This window comes from Suricata suricatta, chromosome 6 (genome assembly GCF_006229205.1).
Source record: "Suricata suricatta isolate VVHF042 chromosome 6, meerkat_22Aug2017_6uvM2_HiC, whole genome shotgun sequence".
Classification (NCBI taxonomy): domain Eukaryota; kingdom Metazoa; phylum Chordata; class Mammalia; order Carnivora; family Herpestidae; genus Suricata; species Suricata suricatta.
This window is the reverse complement of record NC_043705.1, coordinates 84,434,244-84,449,274: the sequence shown is the minus strand read 5'-3', so window position 1 is coordinate 84,449,274 and position 15,031 is coordinate 84,434,244. Positions and strand designations below refer to the sequence as shown.

The 15,031-nt window shown below is 53.7% G+C and overlaps 1 protein-coding gene across 2 annotated transcripts; it reads left to right on the top strand.

The window, feature by feature from the left end:
• The first annotated feature begins 2,280 nt into the window (after window positions 1–2,280).
• Window positions 2,281–14,329, top strand: SLC34A1 (solute carrier family 34 member 1). 2 transcript variants are annotated; one of them, XM_029942759.1, is made up of 13 exons: window positions 2,281–2,327; window positions 3,561–3,670; window positions 3,818–3,967; window positions 4,057–4,185; window positions 4,257–4,400; window positions 5,311–5,422; window positions 5,546–5,741; window positions 5,827–5,922; window positions 10,723–10,792; window positions 11,066–11,233; window positions 12,271–12,387; window positions 12,478–12,602; window positions 13,264–14,329. In XM_029942759.1, the coding sequence occupies exons 2-13, from the start codon at window positions 3,562–3,564 to the stop codon at window positions 13,765–13,767; spliced, it is 1,920 nt and encodes a 639-aa protein (XP_029798619.1). In that variant the 5' UTR covers window positions 2,281–2,327; window position 3,561; the 3' UTR covers window positions 13,768–14,329. The 2 variants fall into 2 exon arrangements, with proteins under 2 accessions (XP_029798619.1, XP_029798621.1); XM_029942761.1 differs by lacking the exon at window positions 4,257–4,400.
• Window positions 14,330–15,031: the final 702 nt, after the last annotated feature.

Below are 15,031 nucleotides of genomic sequence, written 5' to 3'. Positions count from 1 at the left end.
CTTACCCAAATCACTCCCTCCAATTTGCAGAGGTTCTGGGACACCCAAGTGTTCACTATCTAAGTTAGGGTTCATGACAGGACATGATGCAACCATTAAAAACAACATTGGCACTGAGTATAAGGATGCAAGAAAAGTAACATGTAATGGTAGATGGAAAAAGAACAAGATGCAGTCTTTCATAGACAGTAACGTTCAAATAGGTTAAAAATGCATAGAGAAAAGGATGAAAGGTAGTATTCTGTTACACTAATGTTTCTAAGAATCAAGATTGTTTCTATTTTCCTTTTTCTATAAATGGACCAGAAAGCTGATTGCCTTAGTTCTCCGTAATCTCCTAGAACAAGCCATACAACTCTATGGCTGATTTCCCAAACCAGGGCACTTTTTAAGTGAAAGGGGACTTTGGGCCAACAGTCATAAGCCAGGACTTGGCCAGGCAAACCAGGACTTGTGGTCACTCTACCCAAAACCCATCCCAGCTGCATCTCTGCTTCCCACACCCTACTGCCCCCCGCATCTTCTGGGGATTTTGTGGCCTAAGCTGACACAGCCCCAATGTGGTGGAGCCGGGATCCAAACCCAGGCTAGCCTCATTCTCTGCTCTTAACCACTTCGACAGAAAGCCCATGTGAACACTACCCGGAGGACAACTCCACAGTGCTCTGCAAATGAAGCACGAACCAGTTAACCCTTATTACATTAAAGGGGAACTGTGCAGAAATGTCTATCTACCTACCTTGAAGGGAAAGGCTGAGTCTGTGTCACCCTAATATATGTGAGATACTGATTAGGGCTGTAGCTCAGGGGTCCCGAGCAATCAAAGTGCAACTAGTGAGCAAAAGGAGTTGTTGATCTGAAATAGGGCTGAGAATCTAGAGGAGGGGGGCCGTTCCCTTGGGTGGGACAATGCAGCCATCCCAGAGAGAGTTAGAGGGGTACAAGAGCGTGAAGAGGACACACATGCTGAGGGACTCTTCTAGACACTGAGATGAGTCAGTTAGTTCACTGACTTCAACTCACTGCAAAGGAGGTGCCGATTGCCATTTTACAGGTGAAGTGACTTGCCTCGGCACCCCAGGCTGACTCAAAGATTAGACCAGGAGAGAACTGGCCTTGCCAGTCTTGGCTCAGCTAGAGTAGGAACTCAACTCATGTTCTTAGGGATGGATGAATAGATATGTGGCTGGCTGGCTAGGTGGGTGGGTGGATGGATGGATGGACAGACAGATGGATAACGTTAGACAGGTTACTCACACAGTCACCTAAACTAGATCTTGAATGGAACCCACTACTGGTGGACCTGTTAAATCATTCCCCTTTAGAGGGAAGCTCCCTTCTCATCTGTCTCATGAAGCTGGGCCCCCATTCGGGCTCCACAGTCCCATGAGAGGGAAACAAGCTTCTCAAAGGCTCCCTAAGAGCCCTCTCTGGGTTTCAGGAGTTCTGCAACAGACCTCCTAATATCATCAGCTTCTCGATCTAGATACTCAATTGTCATATATTTCCCCTTTCTCCTATCCTCCTCCTCACCTATTCTATTGCCCAGTATCCCTTGCAGGCATCTTCTCTTCCCCATCTCTCCCCATCTCCGCCTAATTCAGACCTCATAATCTCTTCTCTGGACCATCCAGCCTCTTAACTGGCCTTTCTGCTTCCAGACTTACCCCTTTTGGCAGACAACCACTCCAAAGAGACCACTCTAAAATGCAGACCAGGCTCCTCCTGATCTCGCCATTCTCTCAGATGCATCCTGGATTTGTAGTCAGACACTGGAGACCCTCCCTGACTCAATACTATGCAGCCTTTCTGGGTTTCTCTTTTATCACTTCCTCTGTCACATGTTCCCTTTCATTCAAAAGTTGCCAAAGACCTGCAGAGAGACTCATGGACATCCAGATGCATGGCAAGGCTACAGGATGATTGGGTCACTCTATGGGGTGTCCTGTCAGGCCAAGAATGAGGGGAAGGAGCTGGAGCCATGAAATCTTTTTGGGAGCCCTGGGAACAAGGTGCTTGAGTGGCATCAGGGTCTCTGGCTGGGGGACAGGAGATGCGTCTGTGCCCTGAGTTTCTGTCTCTTTCAGCTTAAGTTTCTGTGTAGGGGAAGGGAAAGCCTGACCACAGACTCCCCCAGCAGAGCTGACGATTAGTAATTAACTGGAAGGAATCTCAGAAGTAAGGTTAATCGGGGAACAGAGGGAGGGCAGCTAGGGTTTGAGGACTTTGCCCTTGACCCAAGGGTATAAAGAGGAGGGTCCTAGCTCTTCCTCAGGCCCCTGGGGCTTCCTTAAGCAGCTGAGCAGGAGCTGAAACAGAATCCCAAGGTAAGCCCAGGGCTTCCCTGTCCCAAACTCATCCCCAAGTTTAGAAGGAAATAGCCTATCACTCCCACTCCCTCACCTCTGTCCTAATTGTGCTTCCCCTTCCTGCACCCATAACATCTCACAGTCTTGGTCCAGCCTGCCTTCCTCCCCCAAAGTAAAAAGGACTCATGCTCTTCCAGGGCTTGGAATTCAGGTTAGCTCCCACCCGCCTACCAACAGCCAAGGCCCCTTGGGACATTATAGAGGTGTGGGGGGTATGGGCTGCTAGTGCAGATTGAGACTCCTACCCCAACAACCAAGAACTCCTAGCACAGTTGAGGGAGTGCTTAAAGCAAGCCAAGGTCTTCCCAGACTTGGGGATAGCAAGGGGAAAGCTCCTTACCTAAACCAGTCATGGTCTGAGACTCATTCATGAAAGAAAGGCCATTTGGCAGGGATAGAGGTGGATGGGGAAAGAAGTTCATGTGTCAGGGGAGCCCAGGAACTTGGGACCCTCCCCTGAGTGCATGTCCAGCTGGCTCCATGAGCAAGCAGGTGTCCATGGCTCTTCTCTGCTCTCAGGACGGGTCCAAACTCCTCCTGCATGTGCAGCCTGGGCCCACATCTGCAACCTCTGCCAGCACACATGTTCCCTGGCCCCTCCAGCTGCAGGCACTCTCCTCTCCTTCCAGCCCGGGCTCCTGCGCACATGCCCTTCTCCCTCTCCATCTGGGAACTCCTACTTCTGCTTCATCTCAGCCTAATCATCTGTCTCTCTCCTCCCTCAAGAGTCCACCCCCTGCCACGGGGCACTCTGGTGGCACCTATATCTGTCATTAGAACACATTGTCCCCATTGACACTTGTCATCTATTTGAGGGATTATTTCATTGATGTCTATATCCCCACAAGACTTTGAGCTTTTAGGGGGCAGGAGTTGTCCTTGTACTTATTTAATCATCACTGTAACCCATCATCTAGCTCAGTGCCTGGGATAGAATAGATGCTCAATCAATACTTGCTGAATGAATGAATAAATGAATCTTGGCTGAGCACCTGATTGTGCATCTCTGAGTATATGTGGGGGTGGATGGTGTACTTCACTGAGTGTGTCTTTGGGATCACAAGCCATGGGTGTTTGTGCATGTAAGTATGCAGGTATGGATGTCGAGAGGTGGGTACGTGAGTATGTGTAAGTTTCCAGGACACAGTAGTTGTCATTCAGTGTCTCTGTGGCCCCACTGTGTGTGCTCAGGATGATGTCCTATGGAGAGAGGCTGGGGAGCCCGGCTGTCTCCCCACTCCCAGTACGAGGGGGACACATGATGCGTGGGACGGCCTTTGCCTATGTGCCCAGCCCTCAGGGTGAGTGCTGCTCCCGTCCCTGGCCCTGTGTGCCCAGAGTTGCTCACATCCCTGGTGAGGTCTCCATCCCTCTGCCTTTCCTCCACCCCCAGCCAACCCAGCCTGTCCCAGGGCTTCTGGGAACTCCTGACCAGCCTCCCTCCCCAGTCCTGCACAGGATCCCAGGAACCTCTGCCTATGCCTTCCCCAGCCTTGGCACTGTGGCCCTTACTGAGCACAGCTGCCCCTGTGGGGAAGTTCTGGAGTGCCATGACCCGCTGCCTGCCAAGCTGGCCCTGGAAGAGGAGCAGAAGCCAGGTGGGCCTGGGAAGGGGGTGGACAGCAGGAGCGTCAGCAGTCAGTGCCCTAGACCCTGGCCCCTGTGCTCACGGCTGGCCCATCTCCAGAGCCTGGGCTGGCCCAGAAGCTGCGCCGGGCTGGCATGACACTCCTCAAGGTGCCACTGATGCTCACCTTTCTCTACCTCTTCGTCTGCTCCCTGGACGTGCTCAGCTCTGCCTTCCAGCTGGCTGGAGGTAGGGCCAGAGGAGGGGATCGGGGCAGGGTTCGTGAAGGGCATCAGGCAACACTGGCTCATGCTCCCCAGGGAAGGTGGCTGGCGACATCTTCAAGGACAATGCCATCCTGTCCAACCCAGTGGCAGGGCTGGTGGTGGGGATCCTGGTGACAGTGCTGGTGCAGAGCTCCAGCACCTCCACATCCATCATTGTCAGCATGGTCTCCTCTGGCTGTGAGTTGGCTCACCAGGGCTAGGGAAAGAGCATGGGGCTGGGTATGTGGATGGGGGCCAAGGTGGTGTGTCAGGGCTGGGAGGCCAGGGGAAGGAGTGGGGACAGGGAGCTAAAGGCAAAGGGCAGGGCTCCTGCATCAATCGCTCTGTCTTCCAAGGCAGGGCCAGGATTCTCAGCCAGGAGGGGTGCCCTAAGATCTGGAAAAGGTGGCAAATGGGGAGTACAGCCCCAGGAAGGCTCAGCTTCACATTACCACACAGTTCCTTATTCCATCAGTCACAGAAGAGGAACCTGCTAGAGATATACATATGATTTATTGCAAGGAATTGGTTTACATGACTGTGAGGCTGGCTAACCAAGGCCAAAAGCTGTGGGGCAGGCTATGGGGAAGGGCAGACTGGAGCTCCTGGGCAGAAGCCAATACTGGGTAGCCTCAATTTTGCTCTTAAGGCCTTTGAACTCATTGGATGAGGCCCACTCAGATGATCAAGGATAATCCCCTTTACTTAAAGTCAGCTGGTTGTAGAGGCGATTCACATCTGCAGAATACCTTCACGGCAACATCTGGACTGGTGGTGGGTTGAATGGCTGAGTACTATAGTCTAGCCAAGCTGACACATGACACTAACCATCACACTCATGTACCTGCGCACACACAATCACAGATATTCATTTGCACACAGGACATGCGCCCTCATATACATAAGCATGCATACAGTGCATCTGTTCACATCCATGCACACATCTAGCATGTGCCCATATGTACCTGTGACACCAAGGCTGGGCAGCATCATGGCGGGACTGCCCAGTGGGGGCTGGGATGTGGTAGTGAGTCTAGAGGGATGTGTTGTGGGGGCAGGAGCTGAGTGGCTCTCACATAGTTAGTCAGGAGGTCCTCTCTTCTACCAGTGCTGGAGGTGAGCTCTGCTATCCCCATCATCATGGGCTCCAACATTGGCACCTCTGTGACCAACACCATTGTGGCCTTGATGCAGGCGGGGGACAGGACTGACTTCCGGCGGTGAGGGGGTAGAGTGGTGAGGGGCCTGTGTTTGTCAGGGGAGGGTGGTCCCAGGGGCCAGGAGCCCCCAGTATAAGTGCATCCTGGCTCAGGCCTGCCCTGCAATGTGGCCTCCCTGCCCAGGGCCTTCGCGGGGGCCACGGTGCACGACTGCTTTAACTGGCTGTCAGTTCTGGTCCTGCTGCCCCTGGAGGCTGCCACTGGGTACCTGCACCATGTTACTGGACTGGTGGTTGCCTCCTTCAACATCCGTGGTGGCCGTGATGCCCCTGACCTGCTCAAGATCATCACAGAACCCTTCACCAAGCTCATCATCCAGGTGGGGGCAAGGTTGGGATGGAGTGGGAACTGGGGGATAGTAAGGACCCTTCTCTCACTCTCCCCACCCCACATCTTGCTCACAGCTGGACAAGTCTGTGATTACCAGCATTGCCACCGGTGACGAGTCCCTGAGAAACCATAGTCTCATCCGGATCTGGTGCGGCCCAGACCCCATGGAGGTGAGTCTCAGGTCTGGCCCCAAGTAATACTGTGCTGATTCCTTCCAGTCTCACACTGGCTTTAGGCAGCTATTACCAATCAACTAGAGTCAGCATGTAATCAGTCTTGCCCAGTGGTTCTCAAAGTATAGACCAGCAGCATCTGTACCAACTGGGAACATATTAGAGCTACAAAGTATTCAGCCCTTCCCTAGACTCTAAAAAACTCTTCCAGTGGGGTAAGCGGGGGCACGCCATGCCTATGTTTCAACAAGTTCTGTGTTGGCCCTGTGTGCAGGCCAGGCAGTCTGGGGCTCTCTCCTCCCCACTAGGTTACCAAGGAGACTATGATTCAGTTCTGCCCTGTTTGGGGGCCAGGTAATGGGGTAAGGGGTGGGGAAGGTGGAGAAGGATTCCTGGGAAAGCTGGACAAACAGGACCAAGACAAGAGGGCCATATGAAGACCACACTGGAGACACAACAGCCAACTGTGCCCACATCGGGGTTCCTCGCCCTGGAGACACCACAGGCATGTGTCTGCTTGTCCTTTGGCACCATTTCTACTGCCCAGAATGAAGATAGTGATTGAAACTTGTGGACCTGCCATTACACCAGGCTAACAAGGAAGCAGGCAATTAGAACACTTTCTCACTCAGCCATAAAAAAGGAAATGCTTCATTAAAACTGTAATCCACAGTATTTGCTTCTCCATAATTATCACATACAAGAAGCAACTCCATTTGGAACAAGATATAAGGAAAGCCGAAGCCAAAGGCTCAGCACAGCCTGTCCTCCTCATCCTTCCTACTTACTGCTTGGTGTTACTGGCCCTTTATCCCAGCGTGAACAGAGAACATCCTTTCAACCCTGCCCTAGGAGGCTTCTTTGTATCTGAGCGGTACACAGCTCTGCTTCAGCCCTTCTGAGTGTTCAATGCAGTCTGACATCAAAAAGCCCATACGGGCAGCTCTTACACTGGCTTTGTGACCCCTCTAACACAGTGCCACCTTCTCACCAGCCCTCTGGGGCCTCTCTAAGCTCTCTGAATTGCCCAAATCCTCTCTACTTCATAGCAGAATCTGGATGACAGAGAAATCACACGGTTTGATCTTCACAAAAAGACAAGCCATGGAAGGGAGGTCCTGAGCTGTGGAGTTCCTCGCCTGCTCTGAAATCCCTGTTGCCCACCTGCAGCTGCATTCAGCAGGTCTCCCCTTGTAATACATACACCAGCCTGCCCTGACGGAATCCCCACAAAATGCCGGCGAGCTGGACATGCATATCCCATCTTCCACAAACGGGGCCTGAGGCCGACTGATGTGAAGTAACCCACTCAAGTTCACTGGGCAGGGGCTGGCCTCGCTGCTCCTGAGGCCCCTTGCCTGAGCACTGGTTTCTCATCGCAGCTCTCCCAGGAGGACTTCTCTTTAAGAGCAGCATCCAGATGGGATTTCCCTGGCTTGGAGAGTAGCTGAGGGGTAGGATCCGAGCTCCCCACTCTCACCCTCTCTCTAGGTCAGATCCTGTGGAACATGGTTCCACAGCCATGTGCTTGCTCTTGCCATGTGTGCTGGTGGTTTCTCCTGCACCAAAGACTTGCATTTCTCCTTTGGCCACTGAGTCTCCCTTCCAACCTGTCCTCATGGCCTCCAGCTTTCACCAAACTGGACCCAACCTTACCCAAACCAGTCTCCAAGGAACCAAGTCATCAAAGACAGTACTGGGAATCTGAGATGGTAGAAGAAAACCCAGGGACAGTTTTGGTGTTCCTACACCTCTTGACACTCCAGGGACCTAACACTGTCCTAGAAAATTACCTTCTTATGTATTCACACTATGGATTTTCAACCATACTCACCTGGTTTAAAACAAGCATCCTTTGAAGACTTGCCATGGGGAGGCAGGATTTATCACTTTCCCATTTTACAGTTGAGGAAACGAGGCTCAGAGAGGCTTGCCCAGGTCCATGCCATTGAGGTAGGATGAAAATCCTGGTGGAATCTGGAGCCCATGCTTCTGAACCTCCATCTCGCTGGCTCTTCCAGAAGCCAGTCTGGTGTTCCACTGTATGTGTCTATTCCCCGCTCTGCCCACCAGGCCTGAATGCCACCAGGTGACCACAGCCACCCAGAGACTGCTCCCTGGTAATAGGTGCTGCTCTAAAAAGGAGTTCTCCTCTTTGCCACCAGACGGCGCTGCTGGCACAGTGATTTCTGCTTCCAGGAAAAACAAAGACCCTAGAGCTCCCCTCACCCCGCAGGCTGAACAACAGCACAGGCCCACATTTTGTGTGTTTCTCTCCAGGGGAAGGATTCCTGGAGCCTGATTCACAGTCTTCTGTGAGCTTACTCTCAGAGGTGCCTCCTTAATTTGGGGTGTCCCTACAGGAACTTAAATCCTAACTCTCTTCGGGTTCCTCAAAACTAGTCTCTTGGGAAGAGGCGGGCAGCTTCACAGACCTCATGCTGCAGGGAAGGAAACTGAGTTCCAGAGAGGTTAAGTGTTTGTTCCAGCATCACTTAGCTGGAGTGGCTCAGCTGAGGTCTCAGCTTCAGGCTGCCTGGTGCTCATTTATTCTGTTCTTCCCAACCCCACCACACCCCCCAGGCCAGGGCAGGATGGGCACATCTAGGGGTGTGTCCCAGACCCTGGGCTGCCCAGTTCCTTATCTAGGCTAGAGCTCCTACCTTCTTGACAAGGAAACTCTGGGCCTGCTCCCTTCCCTCCCCAAGTACCCACCCCCAGCCTGACTGTGCAGTCTACCCACTCTCTGGCCTCCCCACCCCCCTACTTCTCTCTTGCCCTTTACAGTCTCTGGATTCTCCCTGTGAGCTCAGCCATAGCCACACAACCCCACACAGGAAGGTCAAGGTTCAAAACCCTAAAGGTCTTACTTAGCCCTGAGTCTTGCCCTGCCCTGACATAGCCAGCCCTAAGCGGGACCCCAGTGAAGTTCCTCCCTTAAGAGACTCATGGTCCCAGTCAGGTCAGTGGGGCACAGGTTGGTCAGATACGCCTTCGTCTCAGGGGTCATCTGCCTCCCAGGGTTCCAGGCTGGTCCCCCAAGGTCCTCCCCAAAAGGGCCAGGATCCTCAGGCACACCTGCAGGAGCCATTGATCCTGACCTAGGAAGTCAATCTCACACAAACACATATATACACACACCCTTCCCACCATGCAATCCTAAATGGACCCAGGGATGGAGAAGGTCTAATCCTTATTAGGAGGCACAATTTTTTGAAGTCGTGTTATGGGATAAGCCTGCAGAGAGCACTTCACCCACATTTTCTCCAGTAACCTTTATAACAGCTCTTTTGCTATCCTGCTTTCAACAGGTACAGAGAGGTGGCATGACTTGCCCCCGGTAGTTGGTATTAAGAAACAGGGCTTGCTCAGATCTGCTGGACAGCAAACACATGGCTCTCTCCCATCACTTACCCAGCCTGCTTTTCCTACAGAGCCCAACAGAGGGTATTCTCTCCTGGTTTCTCAGTTTGCACTTCTGGCCTGGGTTTGAGGGTGCCCCAGGGCCCTGGTGCAACCAGCTGGAGCACAGATGAGCACAGTGCCCCACTCACAGCAGCACATACCACTAAAATAAACCTGATTTAAAGCCAGGCACCAGAAATATTTCTTACTATCATATATGTCATAAATGACACCGTTTGGAATAAAGGAGGTGCAACACTGAAGTGCCAGTCCCCCACCTGAGACGCTACCCTCAGCACAGGGGAGGTTGGGGGAGGGGATGGGAGGCAGAACCCCCTGGGGAATGGACCAGGGCCCCTATCAGCTCCCAGAGGAGGCAGAATGTGAATAAGGTTAAGTTGTAGCTCTTGTGCTTTGTCTGGGGCCCAGGGAGTAATTGCCTGTTCCTGAGGCTCCAAAGGGCTCACAAAGTTCCTCCTTTGTGGTTTCTCCCCATCTAAGCCTAGTCCTGGGATCCTGAGGGAAAGGTAAGGCATCCCAGTTGCATTTAAGAAAAAATAATTCCTCAATCCAATGAGGTTGCAAATTAGTGGCCCTCCCAGGATGTAGTTTCTCTTATAGAATTGGGCCATTTGGCCAAGCTGGGCTGCGTCTCTGGATGGTGACAGAGGCCTGGGCCTGAGTGGCTGCTGCCCCTAGAGCCCTAACACACACTCCCCCACCACCTCCACACTTAGTCTGAGCCCCTCATTGAGGCTACCTGCCTGGCTCTGGGTTCTCTGAATTGGGGGGCCTCTCTGGAAGCTCCCCTCACTTCACTGAAAGTAGGTGGGGGGTGGAGGAAGGGTGGGGCCTGGACTTCTGCCCACCCGTGGTCCCCCCACTCCCTGCACCCCAACATCCCCCATAAGGATTTGAGCAAGGGGACAATGGAGCTTGGGCTGATGGTGCCTCAGGGGAAAGGATGGGGCACAGGTGCTGGGGAGGTGGGGGGCACTAAGAGAGGGACTAGTGATAAAGGATGGGGAAGTGGAGTTTTCAGAAGGAGGGCCATGGTCAGTAGCACCCAATGCCAAGGAGATGTGGAAGAAAACAAGGACAAGAAGCCACTGGATCAGGAGGCTGCAGGCTCCAGTGAGAGCCAGATCAGCAGAGTGATAGCACAGTATATTCAGAGGGCTGACCATGGTCAGATTCTTGTGTGGCAGGTGTTTTCACCCCCATCTCCCCAGCTGAGGAGACAGGCTCAAAGAAGACAAGCAAGCTGTCCAAGGACATGTAGCCAGGAGGCCCACTTCTATACCCCCATCCCCTACCTCTCCCTAACCCCCACCTTATCCCCAACCTCTGCTGCATTTTCCTAAATTCTAAGTCACTCTCCTCTTCATCTAGGTTCCCACCCCCAGGCCCAGGGCAGAGGTCAATACCAGCTGGACTCTTGGAAATGCCACCATGGAGAAATGTGAGTGCCTGCATCATGGGAGATGTTTGGAATGGCAGGGGCAGAGCCGGGTAGACGAAGGGCTGTCCCCAACCTGGCCACAGCTGCTACCAGCCTTGGGAAAGCCAGCTGTCAACCAGCCCAGCTCTTGGGCTTGGGTTAGGCCCTGCTATTGAGGCTGAAGTAGCCTGAAGTGGGGCCTGAGACTCCATTCCAAAGGGGGCAGTAAAGGTGGGATGCAGGGAACTGGCTGTGGGGGTTCAGCTCTCAGCAGCCTGACACCTCTTCTGCCAGGCAACCACATCTTCGTGGACACAGGGCTTCCTGACTTGGCTGTGGGGCTCATTCTGCTGGCCGGCTCCCTGGTGCTCCTATGCACCTGCCTCATCCTCCTCGTCAAGATGCTCAACTCTCTGCTTAAGGGCCAAGTGGCCAAGGTCATTCAGAAGGTTATCAACACTGGTGAGCCCCGAGGAACTGGGTGTGCAGGCCCCAGGATAGGCCCTTCCAAATCTCACAAAGACCCACTTTTGTGATCTGGGTAAAGCCCTGCCATCTCTGAGCCTCAGTTTCTCCCTGTGAACAAAGAAGAGGTTGGGTCCGGTGATTGCTGAGGCCCCTGAGGTGCTGGAGGCTGGGGAATCTATGGCTGCCTCTGGCTGCAGCTCCATTCTAGCAGGTGGCTCTAAATAGCTCCTCAGAGGCCACCGATTCATGCAACAAATGCTCATGAAATCCGTGTGCCCAAGCATGGTTTAGTGCAAAAGATACAGAGGTGAGCCCCAGAAATGGATCCCACCCTCGGGTGGCAGGGAGGGGGGTGGCTCACAGGCCAGAGGGGGAGACGGATGTATGGTGAAAAATTAACAACTGAGTGGGGATACATTCAGACAGAGAAGATACTGCCGAGAAGAAATAAAAAATGACAAATATAGAGTGTAGAAGAAGCTGCTTTTGAGGGGCAGTTGGTGGCCTCTGTGAGGAGGCCTAAGTGAGGAGGAGGAGTCAGATGTGTCTGAAGAGTTAGCCAGGCAGGGAGAGGTCAGTAAGGTAACAGGGTGGAGCTGGTCACGGGGTCTCCCCAGCCTGTGCTCAGAGCCAGGACTTTTTAAGGGCAATGGGGGCACTTTTGGATTATGGATTGGGGCAGGGGAGTGACACCACCTGATTTTCATTTTAAACTGCATTTCAAGCTTTTGGGACACTGCCTGGCACTGGCAAAGGCTGCCTAACAAATGCTGGAATAAGGTACATCTATGGGAGCTTAGAGAAGTGAGCGACAAAGTCCGCCAGAGGGCCAGGGGCCAGGGATGGCTTGTCAGCAGCTTTGGTAGCTGATACCGTGTACGAGGGCTACAAGTAGAAGCCACTGCAGTTGAGCAGGGGACAGACAAGGCCCTAATTGGAAGCTGGCATCCAATACCTCCTCCCTAAGAAAGGTCCTGGCTACTCTCCCAATGCCCACCTTCTGACCTTCTGGGTCGGGGGTGTCCTCGTAGACTTCCCCGCCCCCTTCACCTGGGCCACAGGCTACTTTGCCATGGTGGTGGGAGCTGGCATGACCTTCGTTGTCCAGAGCAGTTCTGTGTTCACCTCAGCCATCACCCCCCTCATCGGTGAGTGCCCATGGTAGGGCAGGGTGGGCTGGCAGGGAAAGGGCTGAAGGAGGGGGCTAAGGAGAATCTATCTTCTCTGTCTGACCCCAGGCTTGGGTGTGATCAGCATCGAGCGGGCCTACCCCCTCACACTGGGCTCCAACATTGGCACTACCACCACGGCCATTCTGGCTGCACTGGCCAGCCCCAGGGAGAAGCTGTCCAGCGCCTTCCAGGTGTGCCTAGAAGGGTGACTGCCAGGGGCAAGACAGGGCTGGGGCTGGGGCGTGGCACCTGGCTCAGGGTGGGACAAGAGTTTTTGGCTGCCTGCTAGGGGCTGCCCACCATGCCAGGCTCTTTCGGAAACCATATGGGCCAAAGTAGACCTGGTACCACCCCCAAAACCTTAGCATCGAATGGGTAGACATTATTCAGATAATCACACCAATGACAGTGAGTGGGATTTGCACTCTGAAGAGGGGGTGCAGCAAGAGGGGGGCTGGCCCATCATGAGGGATCAAGGACAAGTAGGGGGACAGATGGCAAAGAAGGGGAGCAAAGAAGTAATGACAAGCCTGAAATTGGGGCCAGGTCTCAGATCAGTAAGGACAGAGCGGCTGAGCCAGAAACTAGAATGAGTCTTTTTGCTGCTGAGTTTGGGCAGAATCTGCTGGGGAATTTGCGAGAGGGGTCAGCAGGAAAAGTGTATAGAGTTAGGGCAACGTTTATTTACTGTCTGGTCCGGGAGTGGTTCAGTATTTTGCCTGGAGCACATCTGCTTTCTTGTGACTTTCCTGCTGCCCAGGCCAGGCCAGGCTCCTATTATCTATCTCTACTGGCATGACAGGGAGCCTGAGCCCATGCCCACCTTTAGCCCCTCTGCCCTCTTCTCTACAGATTGCCCTCTGCCACTTCTTCTTCAACATCTCGGGCATCCTGCTGTGGTATCCAGTGCCCTGCACACGCCTGCCAATCCGCATGGCCAAGGCGCTGGGCAAACGCACTGCCACGTACCGCTGGTTTGCTGTCCTCTATCTCCTCCTGTGCTTCTTGTTACTGCCCTCGCTGGTGTTTGGCATCTCCATGGCAGGCTGGCGGGCCATGGCAGGGGTGGGTGCACCATTTGGGGCCTTGCTGGCCTTTGTGGTGCTCGTCAATGTCCTGCAGAATCGCAGCCCCAGACACCTGCCCAAGTGGCTGCAGACATGGGACTTCCTGCCCCATTGGATGCACTCCTTGAAGCCCCTGGACCGTCTCATCACCCGTGCCACTTTGTGCTGTGCCAGGCCTGAGCCCCGCTCGCCCCCACTGCCTGCCAGGGTCTTCCTGGAGGAGCTGCCTCCTGCCACACCCTCCCCCCGCCTGGCACTGCCTGCTCAACACAATGCCACTCGCCTCTAGCCTCCAGCCCAGACTGCCGCGCGGGGCAGGGAAGGACCTGTGCCTGGTGCCCACTGTAGAAGGGCAGAGGAGTGTGTCTGTACTCTGGGCATGGGCTTGTCCTTGTGCAGGTCCTCAGAGGTCTGGGCTTGTGTGACTGAGAGTCAGTGTGTGCTCGTGTGGGCATGTTTGGTGAGACTGTGTGTCAGCCTGCATGTGTGAGCTGAGGCACCTGTGGGGAGCTCTGCAGGCTGCAGGCTACAGGCTACAGGCTACCTGGGTATGATTTTGAGTCCTTTGCCCACCAGGAGGCCTTGTTTGGAGGCCTGTGCTTGGTTCTCCTGAACACACAAGTCAAGGTGGAGCAGGAGTAAGGGTGGGTCTGAGGACAAGACCTGCAGCTGTTTGGTTGTACATAGATGTGGGTGCCTGAGTCACTGGCTGAGTTCTCACCCCTCCCTGTCGCCTTCCTTTCTCTATTTTCCAGTCTCCTTACCCTCACCCAATTGCTCTGTGGCACCGCTACAAGCCCCTTTCCCAATACTGGGTGATGAAAAAGAATTAAATTCTCATGCATTTACAAGTCTGTTTCCTTTCCATCTGGGGAATGGGGCTAGACCATGGCTTGGGGTTCAGCAGCACTGTTTTCTGAAAGCTCACCCCCACAATCCACTTAACCCTGCCTTAATGAATCCAACCCGATTCAGGCACCTGGGAGTTCCCCCTAGGTCCTGGGGTCAGTCCCAAGGCAAGTGTAAGAAGGGCTCTCTGTACTATCCCCACCCACCCCACCCAGCTGACTTCCTCTGGTCTTTCCCTGCCTCTGGACACCCCCCCTCCCACCTCACTTCCCTTTTCTGGGATAAGATTAATGTTCCAGAAAACAAGTGACAGGCCTGGGCTTGTCCGAGGATACTGAGGGAGGGGACAGGGAAGGTGAAGATGGGCAAAAGAGGCCATGCTCTGGGCCCCAGCAGATAGTGGGCCACCTTTGTTCTCTACCTTTGGGCAATAAACCAGGCCTCATTTAAACCCATCCAAGCTTTTCAAGCCACCTGGGTGGCTCAGTTGGCTGAGCATCGGACTACAGCTCAGGTCATGATCTCACGGTTTGTGGGTTCAAGCCCCTGTGTGGTGACAGCTTGGAGCCTGGAACCTGTTTCAGATTATGTGTCTCCTCCTCTCTCTGCTCCTCCCCCATCTCAAAAATAAACACTATCCATCCAAGCTTTTCAATTCCTCCTTTTCCATAAGGCCCCTGGAGCTGAGGGCTACAGAGTGTAGG

Excerpts from the sequence above, each read along its gene's own strand:
- SLC34A1 (XM_029942759.1), top strand. The coding sequence starts at position 3,562 with ATGATGTCCTATGGAGAGAGGCTGGGGAGCCCGGCTGTCTCCCCACTC. Across the intron at positions 5,423-5,545 it reads GACAGGACTGACTTCCGGCG|GGCCTTCGCGGGGGCCACGG; the intron begins GTGAGGGGGTAG and ends CTCCCTGCCCAG. Across the intron at positions 5,923-10,722 it reads GCGGCCCAGACCCCATGGAG|GTTCCCACCCCCAGGCCCAG; the intron begins GTGAGTCTCAGG and ends CTCTTCATCTAG.